This window comes from Halichoerus grypus, chromosome X, assembly GCF_964656455.1.
Source record: "Halichoerus grypus chromosome X, mHalGry1.hap1.1, whole genome shotgun sequence".
NCBI lineage: Eukaryota > Metazoa > Chordata > Mammalia > Carnivora > Phocidae > Halichoerus > Halichoerus grypus.
The window spans coordinates 127,782,328-127,807,212 of NC_135727.1; the positions used below are offsets into that span (position 1 = coordinate 127,782,328).

Sequence of the window (24,885 nt, forward strand, 5' to 3'; positions counted from 1 at the left end):
AAGTTTCTCAAACCTTTGTAGGTATTTGCTCCTTTGTTTACTTTTTTCGACAAACATTAGTGAGCTGTTTGGTTTGACGTCACAGATTTATGTCACTTCCAGCAAGACCTGTTTAGGCCTCAATCATCAGGTTTTTCTCAGGGCCTATCACACAGGAGGTACCCAATAAATATTCTTTGAATCGAATTGACCGTATTTCAGGCATTTGCCATTGCTGTATACCGAAGATCGATGCCTGGTTCTAAAGATTGTTCATCTAGCTTCGGCTCCATGGTGCATGTCATATTTACTTTTGTAACACAGGATGATACTGATTTATAAACATTTGTTCCAGAAGGACCTCTGTGCTCAGTCATTTGAAACTTGGGCTGAACTTTAACTTTTGAGGGGAAAAATCAATTTTCTGTTGGGTTGAGCTTTAGTTTATAGCGTTACAGGTTTTTTGTGGGTTTTTTTTTTCAGTATCCAAAGCATAAATGAAATAATATGTGTTTAGCAGTGAAGAACAGTGAGCAGATAATATTTTTGGATCACCAGTAATTAAGCAAACTGAGCAAACAGTACAATTAAATATCCAGGTAGCTTTATTTTTTGTTGCGGTTTACATCGCCTGCTGTTTTTTAATGGAAGATCTGGATAAAGATTTGTGGGAATCCTGAAAGAACATGGTTTCTGTGGCTTTCCACTGCACTAGATTCTTGGAAAGCTTTTTGGTGGTTGGTGGGTGTGTGGGGGGGGTACTTCCTTTGCCTGTGACATAGTTACCTCTGGTTTTTGTTTGGACCCAGCTTCAGTCCGCTAAGGCTTTGAAGCGTCCCCCACAAACCACCATTCTTATGGCAGAATCTTCATGATCCATAGCAGGATAAGGGAAAATGTGCGGACGGGGTTAGCTGTCAGGCCTGGAGCACAGAGCAGAGGGTCAAACACAAATGCAGCTGTGTTCATGCCCAAAGCGGTGCAACAGCTCTTTAAACCGCTTTAGTGTTCCCTGACCGTCGCAGTTCCTCCGACGAATAAAGACCTCCTCATCCTCCTACAGGGTCTTTTTGGTGTGGAGGCGGCATGGGGATATTCCCTCCTGAATGGCCATAAGCACAGCAAGGCTCAGAGGATGCAGGTGTTCCTGGGTGAAGAGGCCTACTGGGGTGGACGCAGGTGTTCCTGGGTGAAGAGGCCTACTGGGGTGGACGCAGGTGTTCCTGGGTGAAGAGGCCTACTGGGGTGGGGGGTGAACAATGCCAGGCAGCAACCGAGATCCCACCACCTGCCTGGGGATATGATAAAGGTTTGCTTATGGGTCGCTGGGTGGCCAGGAAGACATGGGAGTAGGCTGGCAGCATCCACAAAGGGCCTGTGGTCCCCGATTTTTGACTGGCTCAGGGACTGTTTCCTTTAATGGGACCTGAATGTCTGGGGCAAGCCAGCACACTTTCTGCCCCTTCACAGCTCAGCAGGTAGCTTTCCGTGTTGGCATCTCGTGTCCTTTAGAGACATCTGCCCCCTGGGGTTGCATGCTCCGGCTTCCCCATCTTGGGTCATGGTCCAGAGGCAGAGGACAGCAACCTTTGGGCTGTTGAGCAAGGATGCAGTGTCAGGCAGCCAAGACTCCATGTGGTAACAGTGCCTGGGCCGTAGGTGACGGCCCAGCTCTGGCCCTCAGCCCCCCACCCCCCACCCCCCAGCAGCCAGCCTAGACGCCAGCCAGAGCGCATCCTCCGCAGCAGGCCCTGCTCACCACCGGCTCAGTCCGCAGTGACTGCCGGCCTTCGGTGCAGAAACAGCCACCAAAACCAGATATGCCCCCAAACCATCACATAGGATGCCCGCTTCTAGAGACGCACCTCCTGCTCCCCCATCCCCGGCCTGCATGTTCTCATCAGGGGGCTCTTCGCCGGCTTCCACACTTCCTCTTGTAACTTAGGACTTCGACACTCGAGGAGGGCCTCCTTTCTTCCCTTCCAAGCCTCTAGGAGAGTCTGGTGTTTCCATACCCCCCTCTGTCCTCCTCCAGCCGGTCTGTATGTAGAGCCTCCCTGCCACACCTGGGCTGACCGGCGCTCCCAGCAGACACGCTTCTCCAGTCCATACACGGACACGGCCCGCCCTGGCCTTGGCGTGTCACAGTGGCCAGGCAGGCCGGTGGACAGACGGCAGCCAGCCTCTGCCGGCGGGAGCACGCCTGGGCGCCCCTCTGAGCCACACAGTAGCTCCGCCAGGAGGATCAGGGCCGGTGCTGTGTGGCAGGAGCAGCAGGGCCAGCACTTAGCACCTGTTGCCTGGGCTGTCCTTACAAAACAGCCTTGCCCTTAGGGTTCCAGGAATTATTAAGCAAGCTTGGCTGCCTTAGGAAGTCAAGAAAAGCCCAAGGCAACCGAGATAACAGATCGAGCGCTTTCAGACGGCTGCGCTCGTGTCTCCTGTGAATCACCAGTTTCCAGGCCGGTGACCTTCAGAGCTCAGGCTTTCCCAGCTCTGCCACTGACCCAGTAGTCCAGTTTCGGAAAAGGACTCTTAGTTTGCGATGATGTCCTTCATAGGGTCGCAAGCCTGTTCGCTCGGGGGAATCAGAGGCCACCCTAGAGCATGCAGATGGTGCATGCTAGAATTTGAGAGTATGCAGACAGCAAATGCGAGAATGTGAGTAGCTGTTCTCAAACGAGGCCCCCGATGACAAGCTATGACTTTGGGTTCACTGGTCGCAGTGCTACAAATTATTCTCTTGGTTTCCAATGAAGAGAAAAACGAGCCGATTAACTAGTTCTTTCAATACGGTATATTCCAGGAAGCCGTCTATACTTTTATTCTTTAAAAGAAAGTGTAGCTATTTAGGTGTTTTTTCAAAGCACGTGCGCCCTTGCCGTGTGTAACCGTGCTGTGCAGAGCATGCCCTGGCCGGCTCCTTCTCCGCCCCAGGGACACCCAGTAACTCCGGTTCACCGGCAAGTGCAGTTAATTGAAGTCATCTGCAGGTGTTAACTTCGGAAAGAATGGGGCACATTCAGAATTTCTTACTTTAAAAAATCTTTCTTCCACTAAAGAAGTATTAACATAGATCTCATCTGGGGGCAAAGAAAGGAAACAGAAACATCAACATCGGGATTAATGTCATAGGAGATTTTTTTCCCTTAATTTCTGCTCATAAATCTATATATGTCATTATTGAAATTCAGCTTTTTTTAAAGTTGATCCATTTTTAAAATCACTGAGTTTATAAAGCACAGGGCTTCAGTAAACATGTTATGTTAGCTAAGTGGTTTTCAGCTTTAGAACACAACCCACTCGCCTGGGGGTGCTCGATAAAACACACATTGCAGGGCCCCACCCCAAACTCTGAGTCTGCAGATCTGGGGTGGGACCAGGAATTTGCATTCCTGATACTGCTTCTCTGGGGACCACACTTTGAGAATCAGTGCAGAGAATCAGAAACTAGTGGCAGAATATCTTAAGGGAACAGAATCAGTAAATAAGAAATATCAGTTCAGGGCTCCGGGGTGGATCAGTCTGTTAGGCACTCGGCTCAGGTCATGATCTCGGAGTCTTGGGAATCCTTGCTCAGTGGGGATCCTGCTTCTCCCTCTGCCTCTGCCCCTCCCCTTGCTCCAACTCCTCTCTCTCTGACAAATAAATAAATAAAATCTTAAAAAAAAAAAAATCTGTTGAGCAGTTACCAGTCACCTACTACATGCTATCGAAACAGCTTAGAGAAATGACACCCCCACATTTATCAAGCGGTATTCCATGCTGGGTATTTATTATTAAAGCTGTTTCACAGTTAAAATATGGAGTGTTCACCCCGTTCAAAAACAGTGCTACATTTGTGAGTGAGAGAAAGCCATCAGTCAGCTCCATCTTCATCTTCTGATCTGCCCCATTGTGACAATTTGATTTTCACTCAGGATGGGCTCTTCCATGTGAAAATGTATTTGTATCTTCGAGGAACTAACCTGGCAGACCAAACACTGGCTTTTGATCACCCCACCCCCTTTCTGTAATTGGAAATAATAAAAGTACGACTATTTTGGAGATAACATTGTCTTGAGAGAAAGCATTCAATTGCTTTTATTGTATTTAGATTTTTCCGTTACTGATTTTAAAATGTATTATAACGCGTCTGCTGTGTGATATATATACTCTCAGTGGGGCGGGGTCTGGGGCAGGACCCAGAAGCAAACCCATAGCTCTTCCTATAGAGAAGTGTGTGAAGATTCCCGCTAAGTAAACATTAAACCCTCCTCATGCCCGTCCACGTCACGTTTTGCTGCTAAATGAAGACGTGTCAGCTTGCAGAAGTTTATGGATTAAGGAATTGGAAATGGGAGATCATGTTCATGTACCAGGCCGGGAAGTTAGTTAACAAGTATTTCTTAGTTCCGTATGCCTGGAAGGTGAATACATTGCAGAGAGTTGACAGTGTGGTGTTTTGTTTTTTTAAGTAAAATCTGTCTCAGGAGGCTCTGTGACTTCTCAGATTAAACAGGTCTTTGCCCTTACCGGAGCATTGCTGTATGGAGAGAAAGCAGATCTTGTGGTCTCCGAACTCAGGGATGATTACTAGTTACAAGTCCTTCTGCCCATCATGTGCAAGGCAGGCGTTCCCACACAAGGGTTCCCCAGGATGATGCTGGAGTTACCCCTGGCCAGGTGCTGCACTCAGAGCTCGGCATAGACTGTTCCACGTAACTGACACAGCCACGCAGAAGGTGCGTCATGGCCCCATCACTGTCCCTGTTCTGCAGATCTGTAACCCACAGCCCAGCTGGGGGCTGAGCACCTAGCTGTTGGCAGATTTCAGTGGCTTGTGAGCTGCAGGACAGGGTTGCGGACCAGGTACCTGGCTTCAGAGAGCCTGCTGCCGCCCACACCTAGCGTCTGGTCACACCCAGCCCTGCAGGCCCGCGGTGACTAGGTATCACTGCTCCCCAGGCAGAAACTACAAGTCATGAAGCTTAAAAACCCGTCCCAGGACTGTCAGCTAAACAGTGGCCGAGCTGGGAATTTACTGTTCACCTTTCAGATTCCTAATGCTCACACTTTCTCCCAATACCTCATTCCAGGTCTGGTCTGGGAGCGAAAATGGGGTAAGAGAAATCAGGTCTTATTTTTTTTTTAAAGATTTTATTTATTTATTTGAGAGAGAGAGCGAACCCACAAGCAGGGGGCAGCGGCAGAGGGCGAGGGAGAAGCAGACTCCCCGCTGAGCAGGGAGCCCGACTCGGGGCTCGATCCCAGAGTGTACCAGGATCATGACCTGAGCCAAAGGCAGACGCTTAACCAGCTGAGCCACCCAGGAGCCCCGAGAAATCAGGTCTTATAATACATGCTTGTCAGTGCCACATTGATTAAGGAGTTTTCCTATGAAGCCGTGCAACTGCTTGTTTTTAAGCTGGAATTAAGTACCTGTTTGCATGGCCCAGGGGCGCAGCTTCCTGCAAGGGGGACGTGGGGAAACACCCTCTCCCCTTCATCTTTATGGGAAAAAATGCAGACTGGCTCTGGGAGCCAGGGATGGACTCAGCAAACATTTCAGTACATTCTCAATGAGAAGAAAATGATACCATTATAGACCCCCCGCCTCAGAGGCCACCGCGCAGGCCACCAAGGCCACCGAGCGTAGCCTTCCTTCAGGTACAGGAAGCAGGGATGCCCTTCTGCATCAGTTCAATGAGTCTAAACCTACACACCCCGTTTCCCCACCTGGGAGGGCAGGGTGGTAGCCATGACGACACGTGCCTTGCGGCCACCATGGCCATTTTCCCAGGGTCCCATCCCCCGTCTGATGCCCTCTTGTTCCCGCTTACCTGATCAGCTCACCTGCAGCGGCTCCCCAGGGCCCCATGGGCTCCCTCTTCCAGCCCGGAGGGAAGTTGGCCTTTCCAAGGAACGTTTTTCTAACACACCTGAGGACGGCGGCTGCTTATGTCGCCGTGACATGTTACAATGACGTTCTTGGGAAAAATAACACAGAAGCAAGTGGCAAAGCTTGGGGCTCGCCCCCTCGCTTCTGAACAGGGGGACCCCATGCCCCCGATAAAAAGATGGCGTCCTTTTTGCCCATCTTTGGAAGGGTTTCCTTTCAAACCGCTGTCCCTTTAATTTGTAAGTGTGCTGTCAGGCGCTGCTGCGGTCGTCATTGGACCCGAGGAGTTTAATTACTTGTTCAGAGCCTCGCTTATTCACCGAGGATTTGGGGTGATTTTATCTACGTTGTGGAGAAAAGTGGTCTGCACTGTCTCCTGCAGATTTATAATCCCACAGCTCAGTGTCTTTTAAATTAAAAGCTCTGACACGAGGCTTTAAATAAACACCGTTTAAAGCGTTTTAAAGGCCATTGCTATGTTTCTGTCTTTGGGATTAGTGTTTCTTTCACACCCCTTTCTTCTCTGTCGTCCACTTGTGTTAGCAGGCGTTCCTGAATGCTACGTCCATCTTCCGCCAGGCTTCTGCTGCTTCTCCTCGCATGCTTGCTTCTTCTCCTCACACGCCCGACTTTGCTTTTTAGACCCCGCGCTGGTTTCTCGCTCACTTGGTGCTTGGAGTTTCCTTCTGTCGCAGACTTGTCTCAAGCACTAGAGGACAATGTCCAAGTGAAGAAAGTAAAAATGTACAGCATCATTGCCTGTCCATCCTTCTCCATCCCGTTCCTCCGACCCCCTCACAGGGCTGCACTTATAAGGAGCACCCGTGACCGGAGACCCTTGGCCACAGAAGGCTTGAGAAGGCCTTTCTGCTGTCGATAACGAGGAGGAGCCATGCTTCCCTCCCTTGTCTGCCTTCCTCAGGAGGAGTACGTGCAGGTGCAGCGTGCGTTCTAGAAAACCCTGAGTCACTCAGGTGCCTATCCAAACCGTGGCTTGGTCTACACATGACCCCGGAACCGTTTCCTTAAAGCCTCACCATCTTTTGTGCCAGCAAAACAAAACAAAACCAACACAGGCATTCCCTAATGCAGAGGTCATGTGTGAGCCTACGAGGGTGGGGAAGCTGAGATCTGTTTGTTCTGTGCATTTTCTAGTGCCACAGGAAAGTTCAGCCAGTGGTGGGCAAGCAGGGGTCCCAGATGGTTCACGTGCTGAACGTGAAATTCTACCTGATACTTGGCTCTGGGGAGTTTTGCCTCAAAAAGCAGAAGGAAGTGAAAAGCTCTTTCTGCTGCTGATTGCTGTCAAGACCAGGCATCCCACCATGGGGCTGAGGGTCCAGGGCTGGTCCAGGGGATGGAGGCCACAGCGAGGTCCTATTGCAACACATTCAGAGGGGCGGGGGAGGAATAGCAGGGTCGGCAGCCAGGGGAAGCAGGTATGGGGGCTGGGGGGCGGCCCACCCTGAAAGCTGAAAGAAGAGCCGGGGTCCCATGGAGCAGCTGGTGCCAATCCCGAGAGCCCACGGGGGAGGCAGCCAGGGTGCCTGCCCAGCCCCAGTCCAACCAGGAAGAACCAGAGATCCTCTAGCAGGTGCACTGAGCCCACGGACAGGATCCCCTAGCAGGTGCAGTGAGCCCACGGACAGGATCCCCTAGCAGGTGCACTGAGCCCACGGACAGGATCCCCTAGCAGGTGCAGTGAGCCCACGGACAGGATCCCCTAGCAGGTGCACTGAGCCCACGGACAGGATCCCCTGGCAGGTGCACTGAGCCCACGGACAGGATCCCCTGGCAGGTGCACTGAGCCCACGGACAGGATCCCCTGGCAGGTGCACTGAGCCCACGGACAGGATCCCCTGGCAGGTGCACTGAGCCCACGGACAGGATCCCCTGGCAGGTGCACTGAGCCCACGGACAGGGAACGGTGATATCCACAAGCCGGCAGCAAACGGGTGGTGGGTGCGCCGTACTGCACAGGCGTCCCTTGCCCCCCCGTGGGAAAGATGCACACAGACCGCACCACGACACCGCCACAGCCCAGCTCACAGGAGACAGCACCACGCCTCCTGCCATCTGCAGGCTCGGGGACGCTGCAGTGTGTGCCGGCAGCCCTCGGACTGGGCATCGGCGGGGAGCAGATGTGTCCGGGGGAAAGCGGCCATGCGCGGGTCACACCCTGACAGCTTTCAGAACCGCTCTGACAATGTTGCCGAGTGTTCAGTTCTCACACTAGTATTATCGTAGCTCAGGGGGGTAGTAGTGCGAGTATCACTACTATCGACCTTACTTATGTATGAAATAGATGAGGACGTTATCGCGGCTCATGGTACTAGCGTTTGCTAGCGTCGCTACTATTAACACTGTTTATGCGTTAAATATATAAGGACATAAATGTAAATACACTGAGTGCTATTTATCATGCTGTAGTTAATTTACTATGCTATGTATTAGTAACACTACCAATTATGACCAGTAGTACCCTTCGACGCTTGTTAACCCGAAAAGGCCCCAGGATGCTAAGTCGTCTGAGGCTTTACTGTTTAGAAAGCCTCCAGCTGGGATCCAGTTCCCAGACTGACCTTTTACCGTGACACGATACAGCCTTGTGAAATGATAGAAACCGTACGTATTGGTCTGTGCTCCCAGTTCCTGGCACAGAGCTCCCAAACCCTCGAAATGTCCTAAGTGATGATAAGATCAGTAGGAGCATCTTGGCTCTAATGTTTGCCGTCTGACCCTGGTTCCTGGTACCGAGCTCCTAAAGCCCTTGTCCTTCCCTGAGTGACAGAGCATCTTCTGTTCTGCAGAGGCCATCCTTGTGGGGGCTCCTGCGCCGGGGCTGGTCGGCACAAACACCAAGGCGTGCTGAGAACCTTGGAACTTCCGTTCCGTCCACATCCTCCAGACGGGGGAGCAGGGCTGTAAGTGGGGTTGTTGATACATCATGCCTCAGTGATGAAGCCTCCATCCTCCTGAGAGCTTCCCTGTTGGCGGACACGTGAGGGACCGGCAGAATGGCACACTGGGGAGACCATGGGAGCTCCGCGGCCTTCCCCGCACACCTCGCCCTCTGCACCTCTTCCCCGTGCACGTTCCTCTGCATCCTTGGTCATATCCTTGCATAATATGCCGGGAAGAGTAAGTAAAATTTCCCGGGCTAGGAAGACTGGGAGCCACTCTAGCAAATCGGTGGAACCCAAGAGCAGGTCGTGGAATCCCACTCCCATCTACAGCACAGGTGACGACCGGGACTGTGATTGGCTTTGCAGGGGGGGTGGGGGATCCCACTCCCATCTACAGCACAGGTGACAACCGGGACTTGTGATTGGCATTGCAGGGGGCATTGGGGGATCCCACTCCCATCTACAGCACAGGTGACAACCAGGACTTGTGATTGGCACTGCAGGGGGCACTGGGGGATCCCACTCCCATCTACAGCACAGGTGATAACCGGGACTGTGATTGGCATTGCAGGGGGTGTTGGGGGATCCCACTCCCATCTACAGCACAGGTGATGACCAGGACTTGTGATTGGCATTGCAGGGCGGGTGGGGGATCCCACTCCCGTCTACAGCACAGGTGATGACCGGGACTTGTGATTGGCATTGCAGGGGGTGTTGGGGGATCCCACTCCCATCTACAGCACAGGTGACAGCCGGGACTTTGATTGGCTTTGCAGTGGGCATTGAGGGCAGTCCTGTGGGACTGAGCACTTTCTAATTTCGGTATGACCGATACACAATATCCTGTTCGTTTCAGGCTTACCTCGTAGTGATCGTGTATTTCCATGCATTGCAAAATCATCCGCACACTCAGTCCAGTTAGCAGGGTGCAGCGTGCACACTTACTGCAGAAGTATGGACTATGTTCCCCACGTCGTGTTCGCCATCCCCGTGACTTCTTTCATACGTGCAGTGTCTACCTCTGAGTCCCCTTCGTCTCTTTCCCCCATCCACCCCCCACCCCCCATGGCGACCACCACTGTGTTCTCTGTGTTTAAGACTCCTTACTTTCTTAGTGTTGTCTTTGAAGTTTCACATGTGAATGAAATCATACAGCCTCTGTCTTTCTCTGACTTTGCATAATACCATGTAGGTCTCTCCATGTTGTTGCAAATGGCAAGATCTCATTTCTTTTAAGTAGTATTTTCTGTATACCGTCCTATTCCATTCATCTATTGATGGATGCTTAGGTTGCTTCCATATCTTGGCTATTGTAAATAACACTCAATGAATATGGGGTACATGTGTCTTTTTTTTAAAAGATTTTTTTTAAAGATTTTATTTATTTATTTGAGAGAGAGAATGAGAGAGAGAGAGAGAGCATGAGAGGGGGGAGGGTCAGAGCGAGAAGCAGACTCCCCGCCCAGCAGGGAGCCTGACGCGGGGCTCGATCCCAGGACCCTGAGGTCATGACCTGAGCTGAAGGCAGACGCCTAACCGACTGAGCCACCCAGCGGTCCCTGTGCACATGTCTTTTCAAATTACTGTTTTTGTTTTCTCCAGGTCAATACCCAGAAGTGGAATTGCTGCACTCTATAGTAGCTCTTTTCTTAACTTTTTGAGGACCCTCCATAGTGTTTTCCAGAGTGTCTGCACCAGTTTGCATTCCCACCAACGGTGCGCGAGGGTTCCTCGTCCTCCACATCCTGAGCACAATTGTTCTACTTGTGTTTTCGATACGGCCAGTCTGACTGGTGGGAGGTGGTATCTCGTTACGGTTTGGGACCCTTTACCTGTGGGACCTGACACTGTGCACATTGTCAGAAGTGAGCTGGATTGTTGGGTACCTGCCTGGTGTCATGGACTTGCTTGGTGTGGAAAGCCCCCCTGCCCCCCCCATACACACACAGCGGGCGTCAGGAGGGCTCTGAGTGAGGTTCAGTGAGGGAGCAGTGGATGAACACGAGCCTGGACAGACGTGCTCCATTCTCACGAGCCTGGACAGACGTGCTCCGTTCTCACGAGGGAGCTTCCCAGCAGCACACCCATGGCCAGGTGCACCTGCTGTGCTCGCTGCCGTGGGGGAGTGGAAGCGTGCTCACCAGTGCAGGGTTGCCCACACCAGCCCTGTGTGCTGCCCGCCCGAGGCCGCTACAGTACCAGCTGATGGCGTCACGTGATGTCGGATGGCCGTCACCGCCCCAAGCGCCCATTTAGGCTCAGATACCTCCGTGTTTATATCAGAGACTGTTGAACAGTAAGACGGGCTTCGTTTCTTTCCCCACTTTTAACTTTGCAGACCACAGCTGCAAACACACCGTAGCAAACTGAGGAGCGGCGACCCGGGGCACTGTTGTCCGAATGCCCTGCGACGTTTCCAGCATTTCCATAGCTCTGCGTGCACGTGACCCACACTGCATGACACGTGGTCATGTGGCGGGGACTCTGCGTTAGCATAGCTCGCACCCCTAAATGTCACCGTATCTTTCTTTCTGCAGATACCGAATGGCTCTACTCGCTGGTGTTCCAAGAAATATGCGACCGCTATGGAAAGAAATACAGCTGGGACGTCAAGTCCCTCGTTATGGGAAAAAAGGCATTGGAAGCGGCGCAGATCATAATAGACGTCCTGCAGCTGCCGATGTCCAAAGAGGAGCTGGTGGAGGAAAGCCAGACGAAGTTGAAAGAAGTGTTCCCCAAGGCTGGTCTGATGCCAGGTACCGTGCCCTCCCAGTGGACGGGATTCCGTTCATGCGCCTCACCGTACTGTTTTAAGTCACGGTTAACGACCAGTGCCCGGCTGGCTCTGTGTCTTCTTCTGTCTTCATGCCTCCTCAGAAAAATCTCGTCTCGAGTGAGGCTCACAGACACTCCAGACAGAGTGTGGTTAATCCTCTGCTGTCGTTCCATCTTGTCGTTTTTAAGGGCTTCTAAAAATAATATGCGTTCCTTTCACTGAGTCCCCAGGTGCAAAGACATTTGAACGGTGTTTGTTTCAACATTACATAAACATTATCTTCATGACGGGATTGCTTCCAAGTCTGATAGGTGGCTTTCCCTTTTCCTGTTCAAAATCAGGTACAGGATGATCTTGGCGACTATTTAAACTTCAACAAACAGATGACGAGCAAGCGCTAAATCTCCCCAAAGAAGCTTAATTTTTTTCTTTTTTTGAAGTTACGGCATAATTCATTTTCAACATGTCTGTGTGCCCTTCACGCCTTTCTTTCCTTGTTTTCCTTTGAAAGCAAAGATGACTTTTCTCCCTTGGGGCTTGTTAACTAAAGATCGATCAGAACTAAATTGTCTGCTATTTCTTGCTAAAAGTGAGAAGGTCAAGAATGTTCTAGATTGCAGGGCTGAAAGATGCTTAAAAAGGGAGGGCTATTTTAAGAATCTTCCAGGAAGAAAGGTGAATACTCCGTCTTTGGAATTCCTGGTGCGAGGGGAGAAAAAAAAATTGCAGTTACAAGCAGTGATTTTGGATTTACAGTTGTGTTAATGTGAATCGTAGTCATTTTTGAGACATGTGTTTTTTAGAAATATTTATACATCCATCCGAAAGTGCAGGTTGAATAACGCTGGAAGTTGAGAATTTTCTGGAAAGGCCCAGCTAACGCCATTGCCCGTGGTGTCACATAGAGACCACGCGGACTGTGCTTGGATGAGACGCGTATCTGAACGTCAGGCGTGGGTCCAAGCTCTGCGATACGCACTGTCTGCATCTGCCCCCGTTCTGCGCCCTTTGCACTCAGACGTGTCCTCACAACCCTTCATGGTGCAAACACATCCATACAGCTCACTTTTTGAGATTTTTAAATTTTATTTATTCATCTGACAGAGAACGCGCACAAACGAGGGAGGGTCAGACAGAGAGAGGGAGAAGCAGACTCTTCGCTGACCAGGGAGTCCGACCCAACACCCGGCTCAATCCCAGGACCCTGGGACCATGACCCCGTACAGCTAATTTTTTAAATCATGGTTAAAAACAGACACAATCGGGGCACCTGGGTGGCTCAGGCAGTTAAGCGTTTGCCTTCCGCTTAGGTCGTGGTCCCAGGGTCCTGGGATCGAGCCCCGCATCGGGCTCCCTGCTCTGCGGGAAGCCTGCTTCTCCCTCTCCCCCTCCCCCCTGCTCGTGTTCCCTCTCTCGCTGTGTCTCTCTCTGTCAAATAAATAAATAAAATCTTTAAAAAAAAAAAAAACGGACACGATAAAACTTACTATCTCATACATCTTTAGGTGTCCAGTTAGGTGGCATTGCGAGGGTCGCACTCTTGGGTCATGGTCCCCACCATCCGTCTCTAAAACTTCTTCATCTTGCAAACCAGAAACTCTGTCCCCATCAACCGCTAACTCCCCATTCGGCCTCCCTCCAGCCCCTGGCACCATCATTCCACATTCTGTCTGTAGGAATTGCACTATTCCAAGGTCCCTTATAGGGGGGGCTCCTACAGGATTTTCCCTTTCCTGACTGGCTTTTTGAACTTAGCAATATGTCCTCAAGGTGCTTTCATGTTGTAGCATGAGACAGGATGTTCTCCCCTTTTTTCCCATTGTATCGCTAGACACGCTGTGTTTGTCCATTCATCTGTTGATACTCATTTGAGTGATTTCCTCTTCTTGGCTAATGGGAATGGTGCAGCTATGAACGTGGGAATACGGATACATTTCTGAGACCGTTCTTTCCATTTCTGTGGTTATATACCCAGAAGTGGGCTTGTTGGATTATATGGTAGCTCTGTTTTCAGTCTCTTGAGGAGCCAGCATAATGTTTTCCAGAGCGGCTGCACCATATTATTTTTTCTCTAACTGTCCACAGGTGTTCCAATTTCTCCACGTTTTCACCAACACTTAATTATTTTCTGTGGTTTTTTTGGTTGTTGTTAGTAGCCATTCTAAGATGTGTGGAGCGATAACTCATTGTAGTTTTGATTTGCATTTCTCTAATGATAAATGATGTGGAGCATCAGTCCGTATGCTTTTGGCTATTTCTGTATTTTCTTTGGAGATATATATTTTTAAGTCTTTTGCCCATTTTTTAAAATAGGGTTAATTTTTGGTTGTTGTTAAGTTCTAGGAGTTCTTTATATTTTCTGGATAAACCCCTTATCAGATACATGGTGTACAAATTTTTTTTTTTTTTCCTATTTCATAGGTTACCTTTCCACCCTCTTGATTGTGTCCTTTGATGTGCAGAATTTTTTAGGTTGATGTAGTCCCCTTTGTCCATGTTTGCTCTCCTTGCCTGTGCTTTTGCTGTCCTATCCAAGACATCATTCTAAAATCCATTTTCATAAAGCTTTCGCCCCCTTTTCCTCTAGGAATGTTACAGTTTTAGGTGTTTAAGTAATTTCAAGTTCATCTTTGTATGTACTATAAGGGCTGAACATCATTGTTTTGCATGTGGATACCGACTATTCCCAATTTGGTGGGAATTTGTTGAAGAGGCTGTCCTTTCCCTGTCGAGTGGTCTTGGCATCTTGTTGAAGGTCATTCAGCCATATATGTGAGGGTTCATTTCTGTGCTTTCTGTTCTGTTGGTCTTCATACCAGTACAACATTGCTTTGATTCCTATAGCTTTATAATGTATTTCCAAATCAAGGAGTTCAAGACTTCCAACTTTTACTCCTTTTCGGTATTTTTATAGCTGTTCAGAGTCCCTTGAGGGTCTGCGTAAATTTTAGGATGAATTTCTGTATTTATGCAAAAAAAATGTCCTTGAGATATTGGTAGGGATTGCTTTGAATCTGCATATCGCTTTGGGTAGTGTGGACGTTTTAACAGTATCAGATTTTCCAGTTCATGAACATGGGGATGTTTTCCATTTACTTGTGTCTTCTTCTTAAATTTTTTTCAGCAATGATTTGTAGCTTCAGTGTACAAGCGTTTCACCGTCTTAGAAGCGTATTTCTTTTTGATGTATTATAAATGGAATTGTTTTAACTTTCTTTTCAGATTGTTCATTGTCAGTATATAGAAATGCAACTGATTTTTGCATGTTGATTTTTGTATCCTGGGATGTTGCTGAATTTGTTTATCAGTTCTAACAGTTTTTGTGTGTTTGAAACTTTTAGGGTTTTTTACATATAAGATCATGTCATCTGCGAACAGGAATCACTTCACTTCTTCCTTTACAACTTGGATGCCTCTTATTTCTCTTTCTTGCCTGATTGCTTTGTCTAGGTCTTCTAGTACTGTGCATAGAACTGTTAATCTCGTTCCTGATCTCAGAGGAAACACTTTCAACCTTTTTCTCTTAGGTATGATGTTAGCTGTGGGCTTTTCATATATGACCTTTGTTATATTGACGCAGTTTTATTCTACCTACTTTTCTTTTTCCCAGTTTGAGTGTTGGTATCATGAAAAGGTATTGAGTTTTGTCAATTGCTTTTTCCATGTCAGTTGATAGAGTTTTTGTCCTTCATTTTATTAATGATTATCAATGATTTTTGTGTGTGGTGAACCATCTGTGCATTCCAGAAATGACTTCCACTTGGTCATGGTGTATAATCCTTGTGCTGTTGAAATCAGTATGCTAGTATTTTATTGAGTATTTCTGCATCAGTATTCATTATAGATATCAATTTTCTTGTGGTGTTTTTGTCTGGTTTTCATATGAGGGTAATGTTGGTCTCATAGAATGAGCGTACGTACCCTCCTCTTCAAATTTTTGGAAGAGTTTGAGGAGTATTGGTGTTCATTCCTCTTTAATTGTTTGGTAGGCTTCATCACTGATGGCTTTTTCTTTGTTGGGAGGTTTCTGATTCCTGAATACATATCCTTAGTATTTTATATCTGATCAGGCTTTCTGTTTCTTAATTTGATCTTGATACAAGGGTATATGTTTCTAGCAATTTATCCATTGCTTGGTTATCCAGTTTGTTGGCATATACTTTTTTATATTATTCTCCTAAATCCTTTTTTTTTTTTTAACTTATGTGGCATTCATTTTAATGTCCCCTCTTTTCGTTTCTGATTTTAGTTATTTGAGCCTTCTCTTGTATTTTCTTAGTTAATCTAGCTAAGGATTTGTCCAGACAGTTAACATTTGACCTGGATTATATTTCATTGTTTAACACGCCAAGCACCTAGAATGTATTAGGCATGCAAATGCCTTTTTTCTTTCTTACCCACCCAAGCCTTTCAAGTGCTTCTCCTTGTTGTATTTTGTCCTGTATTCTAAGAAATCCTTGAGATGTTCTAGGGCAGTACCCAGAAAATGTGATGTCTTCTTCCATAAAATGGAAGCATGGCTAGAACGCTAAGACGTCTGTGTCCTCAACTCCGCTTGGTGAATCCAGTCGATGCAGTGTTCCCATCTGGCTTTCCCAGTGACCAGGTATCACTTCAGTAAGGTACCAGTCACAGATAATCACAGAAGATCACTGAATCCAGACATTCCTACCTTAAAAGTGAGGCAGGAGCTAGTTCGTCAAAGACAGTTTAGTCCTACAGAACTTACCTGGATGACTTCTTTCTCTACCACTTTTTGACCTCTTAACCTACTCTCATCGGTAAAGCTGGTTACACTTAAAATCAGTAAAAGCGAGATATCTTATTTGATTCTACGGATCCTGCATAAAGTAGGGCAAGTTTTCTACCCTAAAACACACGCTTCACTGCGTCTCCCTTCCATTCTGCACCCCACCCGTTTTCTCGGTACCCCAGCCGAACCTGAAATCCACAGGTGACCTCCCAGAGCCCTGGGTGCAGGGACAATATTCGGAAACAGTGGCCACCGCCCTCTTTCTAGATCTGGGTGTTCATTTTGTTCACTCCCTGCTTTGTTCCCATTATTAAACTGTGGATGATCACATGACCCTGGATGACTTTTATCCCTTCTCTTTCTGAAGGTACTTTCTGCTGGGGTATTTTTGGTTGTGGAAGTCACCTTGAGTTTATTAGACAAGAAGGCTGCCTGTCGAGAGGCTGTATTATTAATTCACGGGCATTCATTTTTTCATGCTTTCAAGGTAAGAGCTGCGGCCCAAGCAGGTATTTAGCAAGTTAAATTGGAGGAATGGATCAGATTGCCAGGGGCAGGAGCTCCTGAGTATGATGCAGGAATGCGTCCTTGCCTAGGCCCATCACCGGGGACAGGAGCTCCTGAGTATGATGCAGGGTGTGTCCTTGCCTGGACCATCACCAGGGACAGCATCCTCTGAGTATGATGCAGGGGTGTGTCCTTGCCTGGGCCCATCACCAGGGGCAGGAGCTCCTGAGTATGATGCAGGGGTGTGTCCTTGCCTGGACCATCACCAGGGGCAGGAGCTCCTGAGTATGATGCAGGGGTCTGTCCTTGCCTGGGCCCATCACCAAGGACAGGAGCTCCTGAGTATGATGCAGGGCTGTGTCCTTGCCTGGACCATCACCAGGGGCAGGAGCTCCTGAGTATGATGCAGGGGTGTGTCCTTGCCTGGACCATCACCAGGGGCAGGAGCTCCTGAGTATGATGCAGGGCTGTGTCCTTGCCTGGGCCCATCACCAGAGGCAGGAGCTCCTGAGTATGATGCAGGGGTCTGTCCTGCCTGGACCATCACCAGGGGCAGGAGCTCCTGAGTATGATGCAGGGGTGTGTCCTTGCCTGGACCATCACCGGGGGCAGGAGCTCCTGAGTACGATGCAGGGGTGTGTCCTTGCCTGGACCATCACCAGGGGCAGGAGCTCCTGAGTATGATGCAGGGGTGTGTCCTTGCCTGGACCATCACCAGGGGCAGGAGCTCCTGAGTATGATGTGGGCTGTGTCCTTGCCTGGGCCCATCACCAGGGGCAGGAGCTCCTGAGTATGATGCAGGGGTCTGTCCTTGCCTGGACCATCACCAGGGACAGGAGCTCCTGAGTATGATGCAGGGGTGTGTCCTTGCCTGGGCCCATCACCAGGGGCAGGAGCTCCTGAGTATGATGCAGGGGTGTGTCCTTGCCTGGGCCCATCACCAGGGGCAGGAGCTCCTGAGTATGATGCAGGGGTGTGTCCTTGCCTGGGCCCATCACCAGGGACAGGAGCTCCTGAGTATGATGCAGGGGTGTGTCCTTGCCAGGCCCATCACCAGGGACAGGAGCTCCTGAGTATGATGCAGAGGTGTGTCCTTGCCTGGGCCCATCACCAGGGGCAGGAGCTCCTGAGTATGATGCAGGGGTGTGTCCTTGCCTGGACCATCACCAGGGGCAGGAGCTCCTGAGTATGATGCAGGGGTGTGTCCTTGCCTGGGCCATCACCAGGGGCAGGAGCTCCTGAGTATGATGCAGGGGTATGTCCTTGCCTGGACCATCACCAGGGGCAGGAACTCCTGAGTATGATGCTGGGCTGTGTCCTTGCCTGGACCATCATCAGGGACAGGAGCTCCTGAGTATGATGCAGGGGTGTGTCCTTGCCTGGACCATCACCAGGGGCAGGAGCTCCAGAGTATGATGCAGGGGTGTGTCCTTGCCTGGGCCCATCACCAGGGGCAGGAGCTCCTGAGTATGATGCAGGAATGCGTCCTTGCCTGGGCCCATCACCAGGGACAGGAGCTCCTGAGTATGATGCAGAGGTGTGTCCTTGCCTGGACCATCACCAGGGACAGGAGCTCCTGAGTATGATGCAGGGGTGTGTCCTTGCCTGGACCATCACCAGGGGCAGGAGCTCCTGAGTATGATGCAGGGGTGTGTCCTTGCCTGGACCATCACCAGGGGCAGGAGCTCCTGAGTATGATGCGGGGTGTGTCCTTGCCTGGACCATCACCAGGGGCAGGAGCTCCTGAGTATGATGTGGGGTGTGTCCTTGCCTGGGCCCATCACCAGGGACAGGAGCTCCTGAGTATGATGCGGGGTGTGTCCTTGCCTGGGCCCATCACCAGGGACAGGAGCTCCTGAGTATGATGCAGGGGTGTGTCCTTGCCTGGGCCCATCACCAGGGACAGGAGCTCCTGAGTATGATGCAGGAATGCATCCTTGCCTGGACCATCACCAGGGACAGGAGCTCCTGAGTATGATGCAGGGTGTGTCCTTGCCTGGGCCCATCACCAGGGACAGGAGCTCCTGAGTATGATGCAGGAATGCGTCCTTGCCTGGACCATCACCAAGGATAGGAGCTCCTGACTATGATGCAGGGGTGTGTCCTTGCCTGGGCCCATCACCAGGGGCAGAAGCTCCTGATTATGATGCAGGGTGTGTCCTTGCCTGGACCATCACCAGGGACAGGAGCTCTTGAGTTTATGCAGGGGTGTGTCCTGCCTGGGCCCATCACCAGGGACAGGAGCTCCTGAGTATGATGCAGGGGTGTGTCCTTGCCTGGGCCCATCACCAGGGGCAGGAGCTCCTGATTATGATGCAGGGTGTGTCCTTGCCTGGACCATCACCAGGGACAGGAGCTCTTGAGTTTATGCAGGGGTGTGTCCTGCCTGGGCCCATCACCAGGGGCAGGAGCTCCTGAGTATGATGCAGGGGTGTGTCCTTGCCTGGACCATCACCAGGGGCAGGAGCTCCTGAGTATGGTGCAGGGCTGTGTCCTTGCCTGGGCCCATCACCAGGCACAGGAGCTCCTGAGTATGATGCAGGGGTGTGTCCTTGCCTGGGCCCATCACCAGGGGCAGGAGCTCCTGAGTACGATGCAGGGGTGTGTCCTTGCCTGGACCATCACCAGGGACAGGAGCTCCTGAGTATGATGCAGGGTGTGTCCTTGCCTGGGCCCATCACCAGGGGCAGGAGCTCCTGAGTATGATGCAGGGGTGTGTCCTTGCCTGGACGCATCATCAGGGACAGGAGCTCCTGAGTATGATGCAGGGGTCTGTCCTGCCTGGACCATCACCAGGGGCAGGAGCTCCTGAGTATGATGCAGGGGTCTGTCCTTGCCTGGACCATCACCAGGGACAGGAGCTCCTGAGTATGATGCAGGGGTCTGTCCTTGCCTGGGCGCATCACCAGGGGCATGAGCTCCTGAGTATGATGCAGGGGTCTGTCCTTGCCTGGGCCCATCACCAGGGACAGGAGCTCCTGAGTATGATGCAGGGGTCTGTCCTTGCCTGGGCCCATCACCAGGGACAGGAGCTCCTGAGTATGATGCAGGGGTGTGTCCTTCCCTGGCCCATCACCAGGGGCAGGAGCTCCTGAGTATGATGCAGGGGTGTGTCCTTGCCTGGACGCATCACCAGGGACAGGAGCTCCTGAGTATGATGCAGGGCTGTGTCCTTGCCTGGGCCCATCACCAGGGACAGGAGCTCCTGAGTATGATGCGGGGTGTGTCCTTGCCTGGGCCCATCACCAGGGGCAGGAGCTCCTGAGTATGATGCAGGGGTGTGTCCTTGCCTGGGCCCATCACCAGGGACAGGAGCTCCTGAGTATGATGCGGGATGTGTCCTTGCCTGGGCCCATCACCAGGGACAGGAGCTCCTGAGTATGATGCAGGGGTGTGTCCTTGCCTGGGCGCATCACCAGGGACAGGAGCTCCTGAGTATGATGCAGGGGTCTGTCCTGCCTGGGCCCATCACCAGGGGCAGGAGCTCCTGAGTATGATGCAGGGGTGTGTCCTTGCCTGGACCATCACCAGGGGCAGGAGCTCCTGAGTATGATGCGGGGTGTGTCCTTGCCTGGGCCCATCACCAGGGGCAGGAGCTCCTGAGTATGATGCAGGGTTGTGTCCTTGCCTGGGACCATCACCAGGGGTAGGAGCTCCTGAGTATGATGCAGGGTGTGTCCTTGCCTGGACCATCACCAGGGACAGCATCCTCTGAGTATGATGCAGGGGTGTGTCCTTGCCTGGGCCCATCACCAGGGGCAGGAGCTCCTGAGTATGATGCAGGAATGCGTCCTTGCCTGGACCATCACCAGGGACAGGAGCTCCTGAGTATGATGCAGGGGTGTGTCCTTGCCTGGACCATCACCAGGGGCAGGAGCTCCTGAGTATGATGCAGGGGTGTGTCCTTGCCTGGGCCCATCACCAGGGGCAGGAGCTCCTGAGTATGATGCAGGGGTCTGTCCTGCCTGGGCCCATCACCAGGGGCAGGAGCTCCTGAGTATGATGCAGGGGTGTGTCCTTGCCTGGGCGCATCACCAGGGGCAGGAGTTCCTGAGTATGATGCAGGGGTCTGTCCTTGCCTGGGCGCATCACCAGGGGCAGGAGCTCCTGAGTATGATGCAGGGGTGTGTCCTTGCCTGGACCATCACCAGGGGCAGGAGCTCCTGAGTATGATGCAGGGGTGTGTCCTTGCCTGGGCGCATCACCAGGGGCAGGAGCTCCTGAGTATGATGCAGGGGTCTGTCCTTGCCTGGGCGCATCACCAGGGGCAGGAGCTCCTGAGTATGATGCAGGGTTCTGTCCTGCCTGGACCATCACCAGGGGCAGGAGCTCCTGAGTATGATGCAGGGGTGTGTCCTTGCCTGGGCCCATCACCAGGGGCAGGAGCTCCTGAGTATGATGCAGGGGTGTGTCCTTGTCTGGACGCATCACCAGGGACAGGAGCTCCTGAGTATGATGCAGGGTGTGTCCTTGCCTGGGCGCATCACCAGGGGCAGGAGCTCCTGAGTATGATGCAGGGGTCTGTCCTTGCCTGGGCCCATCACCAGGGACAGGAGCTCCTGAGTATGATGCAGGGGTGTGTCCTTGCCTGGGCCCATCACCAGGGACAGGAGCTCCTGAGTATGATGCAGGGGTCTGTCCTTGCCTGGGCCCATCACCAGGGACAGGAGCTCCTGAGTATGATGCAGGGGTGTGTCCTTGCCTGGACCATCACCAGGGACAGGAGCTCCTGAGTATGATGCAGGGGTGTGTCCTTGCCTGGGCGCATCACCAGGGGCAGGAGCTCCTGAGTATGATGCAGGGGTCTGTCCTTGCCTGGGCGCATCACCAGGGGCAGGAGCTCCTGAGTATGATGCAGGGGTCTGTCCTTGCCTGGGCGCATCACCAGGGGCAGGAGCTCCTGAGTATGATGCAGGGGTGTGTCCTTGCCTGGACCATCACCAGGGGCAGGAGCTCCTGAGTATGATGCAGGGGTCTGTCCTTGCCTGGGCGCATCACCAGGGGCAGGAGCTCCTGAGTATGATGCAGGGGTCTGTCCTTGCCTGGACCATCACCAGGGGCAGGAGCTCCTGAGTATGATGCAGGGGTGTGTCCTTGCCTGGGCCCATCACCAGGGGCAGGAGCTCCTGAGTATGATGCAGGGGTGTGTCCTTGCCTGGACGCATCACCACGGACAGGAGCTCCTGAGTATGATGCAGGGGTCTGTCCTGCCTGGACCATCACCAGGGGCAGGAGCTCCTGAGTATGATGCAGGGGTGTGTCCTGCCTGGGCCCATCACCAGGGGCAGGAGCTCCTGAGTATGATGCAGGGTGTGTCCTTGCCTGGGCCCATCACCAGGGACAGGAGCTCCTGAGTATGATGCAGGGGTGTGTCCTTGCCTGGGCCCATCACTAGGGGCAGGAGCTCCTGAGTATGATGCAGGGGTGTGTCCTTGCCTGGACGCATCACCAGGGGCAGGAGCTCCTGAGTATGATGCAGGGGTGTGTCCTTGCCTGGGCCCATAACCAGGGGCAGGAGCTCCTGAGTATGATGCAGGGGTCTGTCCTTGCCTGGGCGCATCACCAGGGGCAGGAGCTCCTGAGTATGATGCAGGGGTCTGTCCTTGCCTGGACCATCACCAGGGGCAGGAGCTCCTGAGTATGATGCAGGGGTGTGTCCTTGCCTGGGCCCATCACCAGGGGCAGGAGCTCCTGAGTATGATGCAGGGGTGTGTCCTTGCCTGGACGCATCACCAGGGACAGGAGCTCCTGAGTATGATGCAGGGGTCTGTCCTGCCTGGACCATCACCAGGGGCAGGAGCTCCTGAGTATGATGCAGGGGTCTGTCCTGCCTGGACGCATCACCAGGGACAGGAGCTCCTGAGTATGATGCAGGGCTGTGTCCTTGCCTGGGCCCATCACCAGGGGCAGGAGCTCCTGAGTATGATGCAGCGGTCTGTCCTGCCTGGACCATCACCAGGGGCAGGAGCTCCTGAGTATGATGCAGGGGTGTGTCCTTGCCTGGACCATCACCGGGGGCAGGAGCTCCTGAGTACGATGCAGGGGTGTGTCCTTGCCTGGACCATCACCAGGGGCAGGAGCTCCTGAGTATGATGCAGGGGTGTGTCCTTGCCTGGACCATCACCAGGGGCAGGAGCTCCTGAGTATGATGTGGGCTGTGTCCTTGCCTGGGCCCATCACCAGGGGCAGGAGCTCCTGAGTATGATGCAGGGGTGTGTCCTTGCCTGGACCATCACCAGGGACAGGAGCTCCTGAGTATGATGCAGGGGTGTGTCCTTGCCTGGGCCCATCACCAGGGGCAGGAGCTCCTGAGTATGATGCAGGGGTGTGTCCTTGCCTGGGCCCATCACCAGGGGCAGGAGCTCCTGAGTATGATGCAGGGGTGTGTCCTTGCCTGGGCCCATCACCAGGGACAGGAGCTCCTGAGTATGATGCAGGGGTGTGTCCTTGCCAGGCCCATCACCAGGGACAGGAGCTCCTGAGTATGATGCAGAGGTGTGTCCTTGCCTGGGCCCATCACCAGGGGCAGGAGCTCCTGAGTATGATGCACGGTGTGTCCTTGCCTGGACCATCACCAGGGGCAGGAGCTCCTGAGTATGATGCAGGGGTGTGTCCTTGCCTGGACCATCACCAGGGGCAGGAGCTCCTGAGTATGATGCAGGGGTATGTCCTTGCCTGGACCATCACCAGGGGCAGGAACTCCTGAGTATGATGCTGGGCTGTGTCCTTGCCTGGACCATCATCAGGGACAGGAGCTCCTGAGTATGATGCAGGGGTGTGTCCTTGCCTGGACCATCACCAGGGGCAGGAGCTCCAGAGTATGATGCAGGGGTGTGTCCTTGCCTGGGCCCATCACCAGGGGCAGGAGCTCCTGAGTATGATGCAGGAATGCGTCCTTGCCTGGGCCGATCACCAGGGACAGGAGCTCCTGAGTATGATGCAGAGGTGTGTCCTTGCCTGGACCATCACCAGGGACAGGAGCTCCTGAGTATGATGCAGGGGTGTGTCCTTGCCTGGACCATCACCAGGGGCAGGAGCTCCTGAGTATGATGCAGGGGTGTGTCCTTGCCTGGACCATCACCAGGGGCAGGAGCTCCTGAGTATGATGCGGGGTGTGTCCTTGCCTGGACCATCACCAGGGGCAGGAGCTCCTGAGTATGATGCGGGGTGTGTCCTTGCCTGGGCCCATCACCAGGGACAGGAGCTCCTGAGTATGATGCGGGGTGTGTCCTTGCCTGGGCCCATCACCAGGGACAGGAGCTCCTGAGTATGATGCAGGGGTGTGTCCTTGCCTGGGCCCATCACCAGGGACAGGAGCTCCTGAGTATGATGCAGGAATGCAACCTTGCCTGGACCATCACCAGGGACAGGAGCTCCTGAGTATGATGCAGGGTGTGTCCTTGCCTGGGCCCATCACCAGGGACAGGAGCTCCTGAGTATGATGCAGGAATGCGTCCTTGCCTGGACCATCACCAAGGATAGGAGCTCCTGACTATGATGCAGGGGTGTGTCCTTGCCTGGGCCCATCACCAGGGGCAGAAGCTCCTGATTATGATGCAGGGTGTGTCCTTGCCTGGACCATCACCAGGGACAGGAGCTCTTGAGTTTATGCAGGGGTGTGTCCTGCCTGGGCCCATCACCAGGGACAGGAGCTCCTGAGTATGATGCAGGGGTGTGTCCTTGCCTGGGCCCATCACCAGGGGCAGGAGCTCCTGATTATGATGCAGGGTGTGTCCTTGCCTGGACCATCACCAGGGACAGGAGCTCTTGAGTTTATGCAGGGGTGTGTCCTGCCTGGGCCCATCACCAGGGGCAGGAGCTCCTGAGTATGATGCAGGGGTGTGTCCTTGCCTGGACCATCACCAGGGGCAGGAGCTCCTGAGTATGGTGCAGGGCTGTGTCCTTGCCTGGGCCCATCACCAGGCACAGGAGCTCCTGAGTATGATGCAGGGGTGTGTCCTTGCCTGGGCCCATCACCAGGGGCAGGAGCTCCTGAGTACGATGCAGGGGTGTGTCCTTGCCTGGACCATCACCAGGGACAGGAGCTCCTGAGTATGATGCAGGGTGTGTCCTTGCCTGGGCC

At 52.4% G+C, this 24,885-nt stretch overlaps 1 protein-coding gene across 3 annotated transcripts in view; it reads left to right on the forward strand.

The window, feature by feature from the left end:
* PUDP (pseudouridine 5'-phosphatase) overlaps window positions 1–24,885 on the forward strand; it is a 274,593-nt gene that overhangs the window by 25,015 nt on the left and 224,693 nt on the right. For all 3 annotated transcript variants that reach the window (XR_013444575.1, XM_078064157.1, XM_036087982.2), the window contains exon 2: window positions 11,304–11,522. Coding sequence is in view for 2 of the 3 variants with exons in the window: in XM_078064157.1 (XP_077920283.1) it covers window positions 11,304–11,522 (219 nt within the window). In the remaining variant the exon portion in view is untranslated. The remainder of the gene's footprint in view (window positions 1–11,303; window positions 11,523–24,885) is intronic.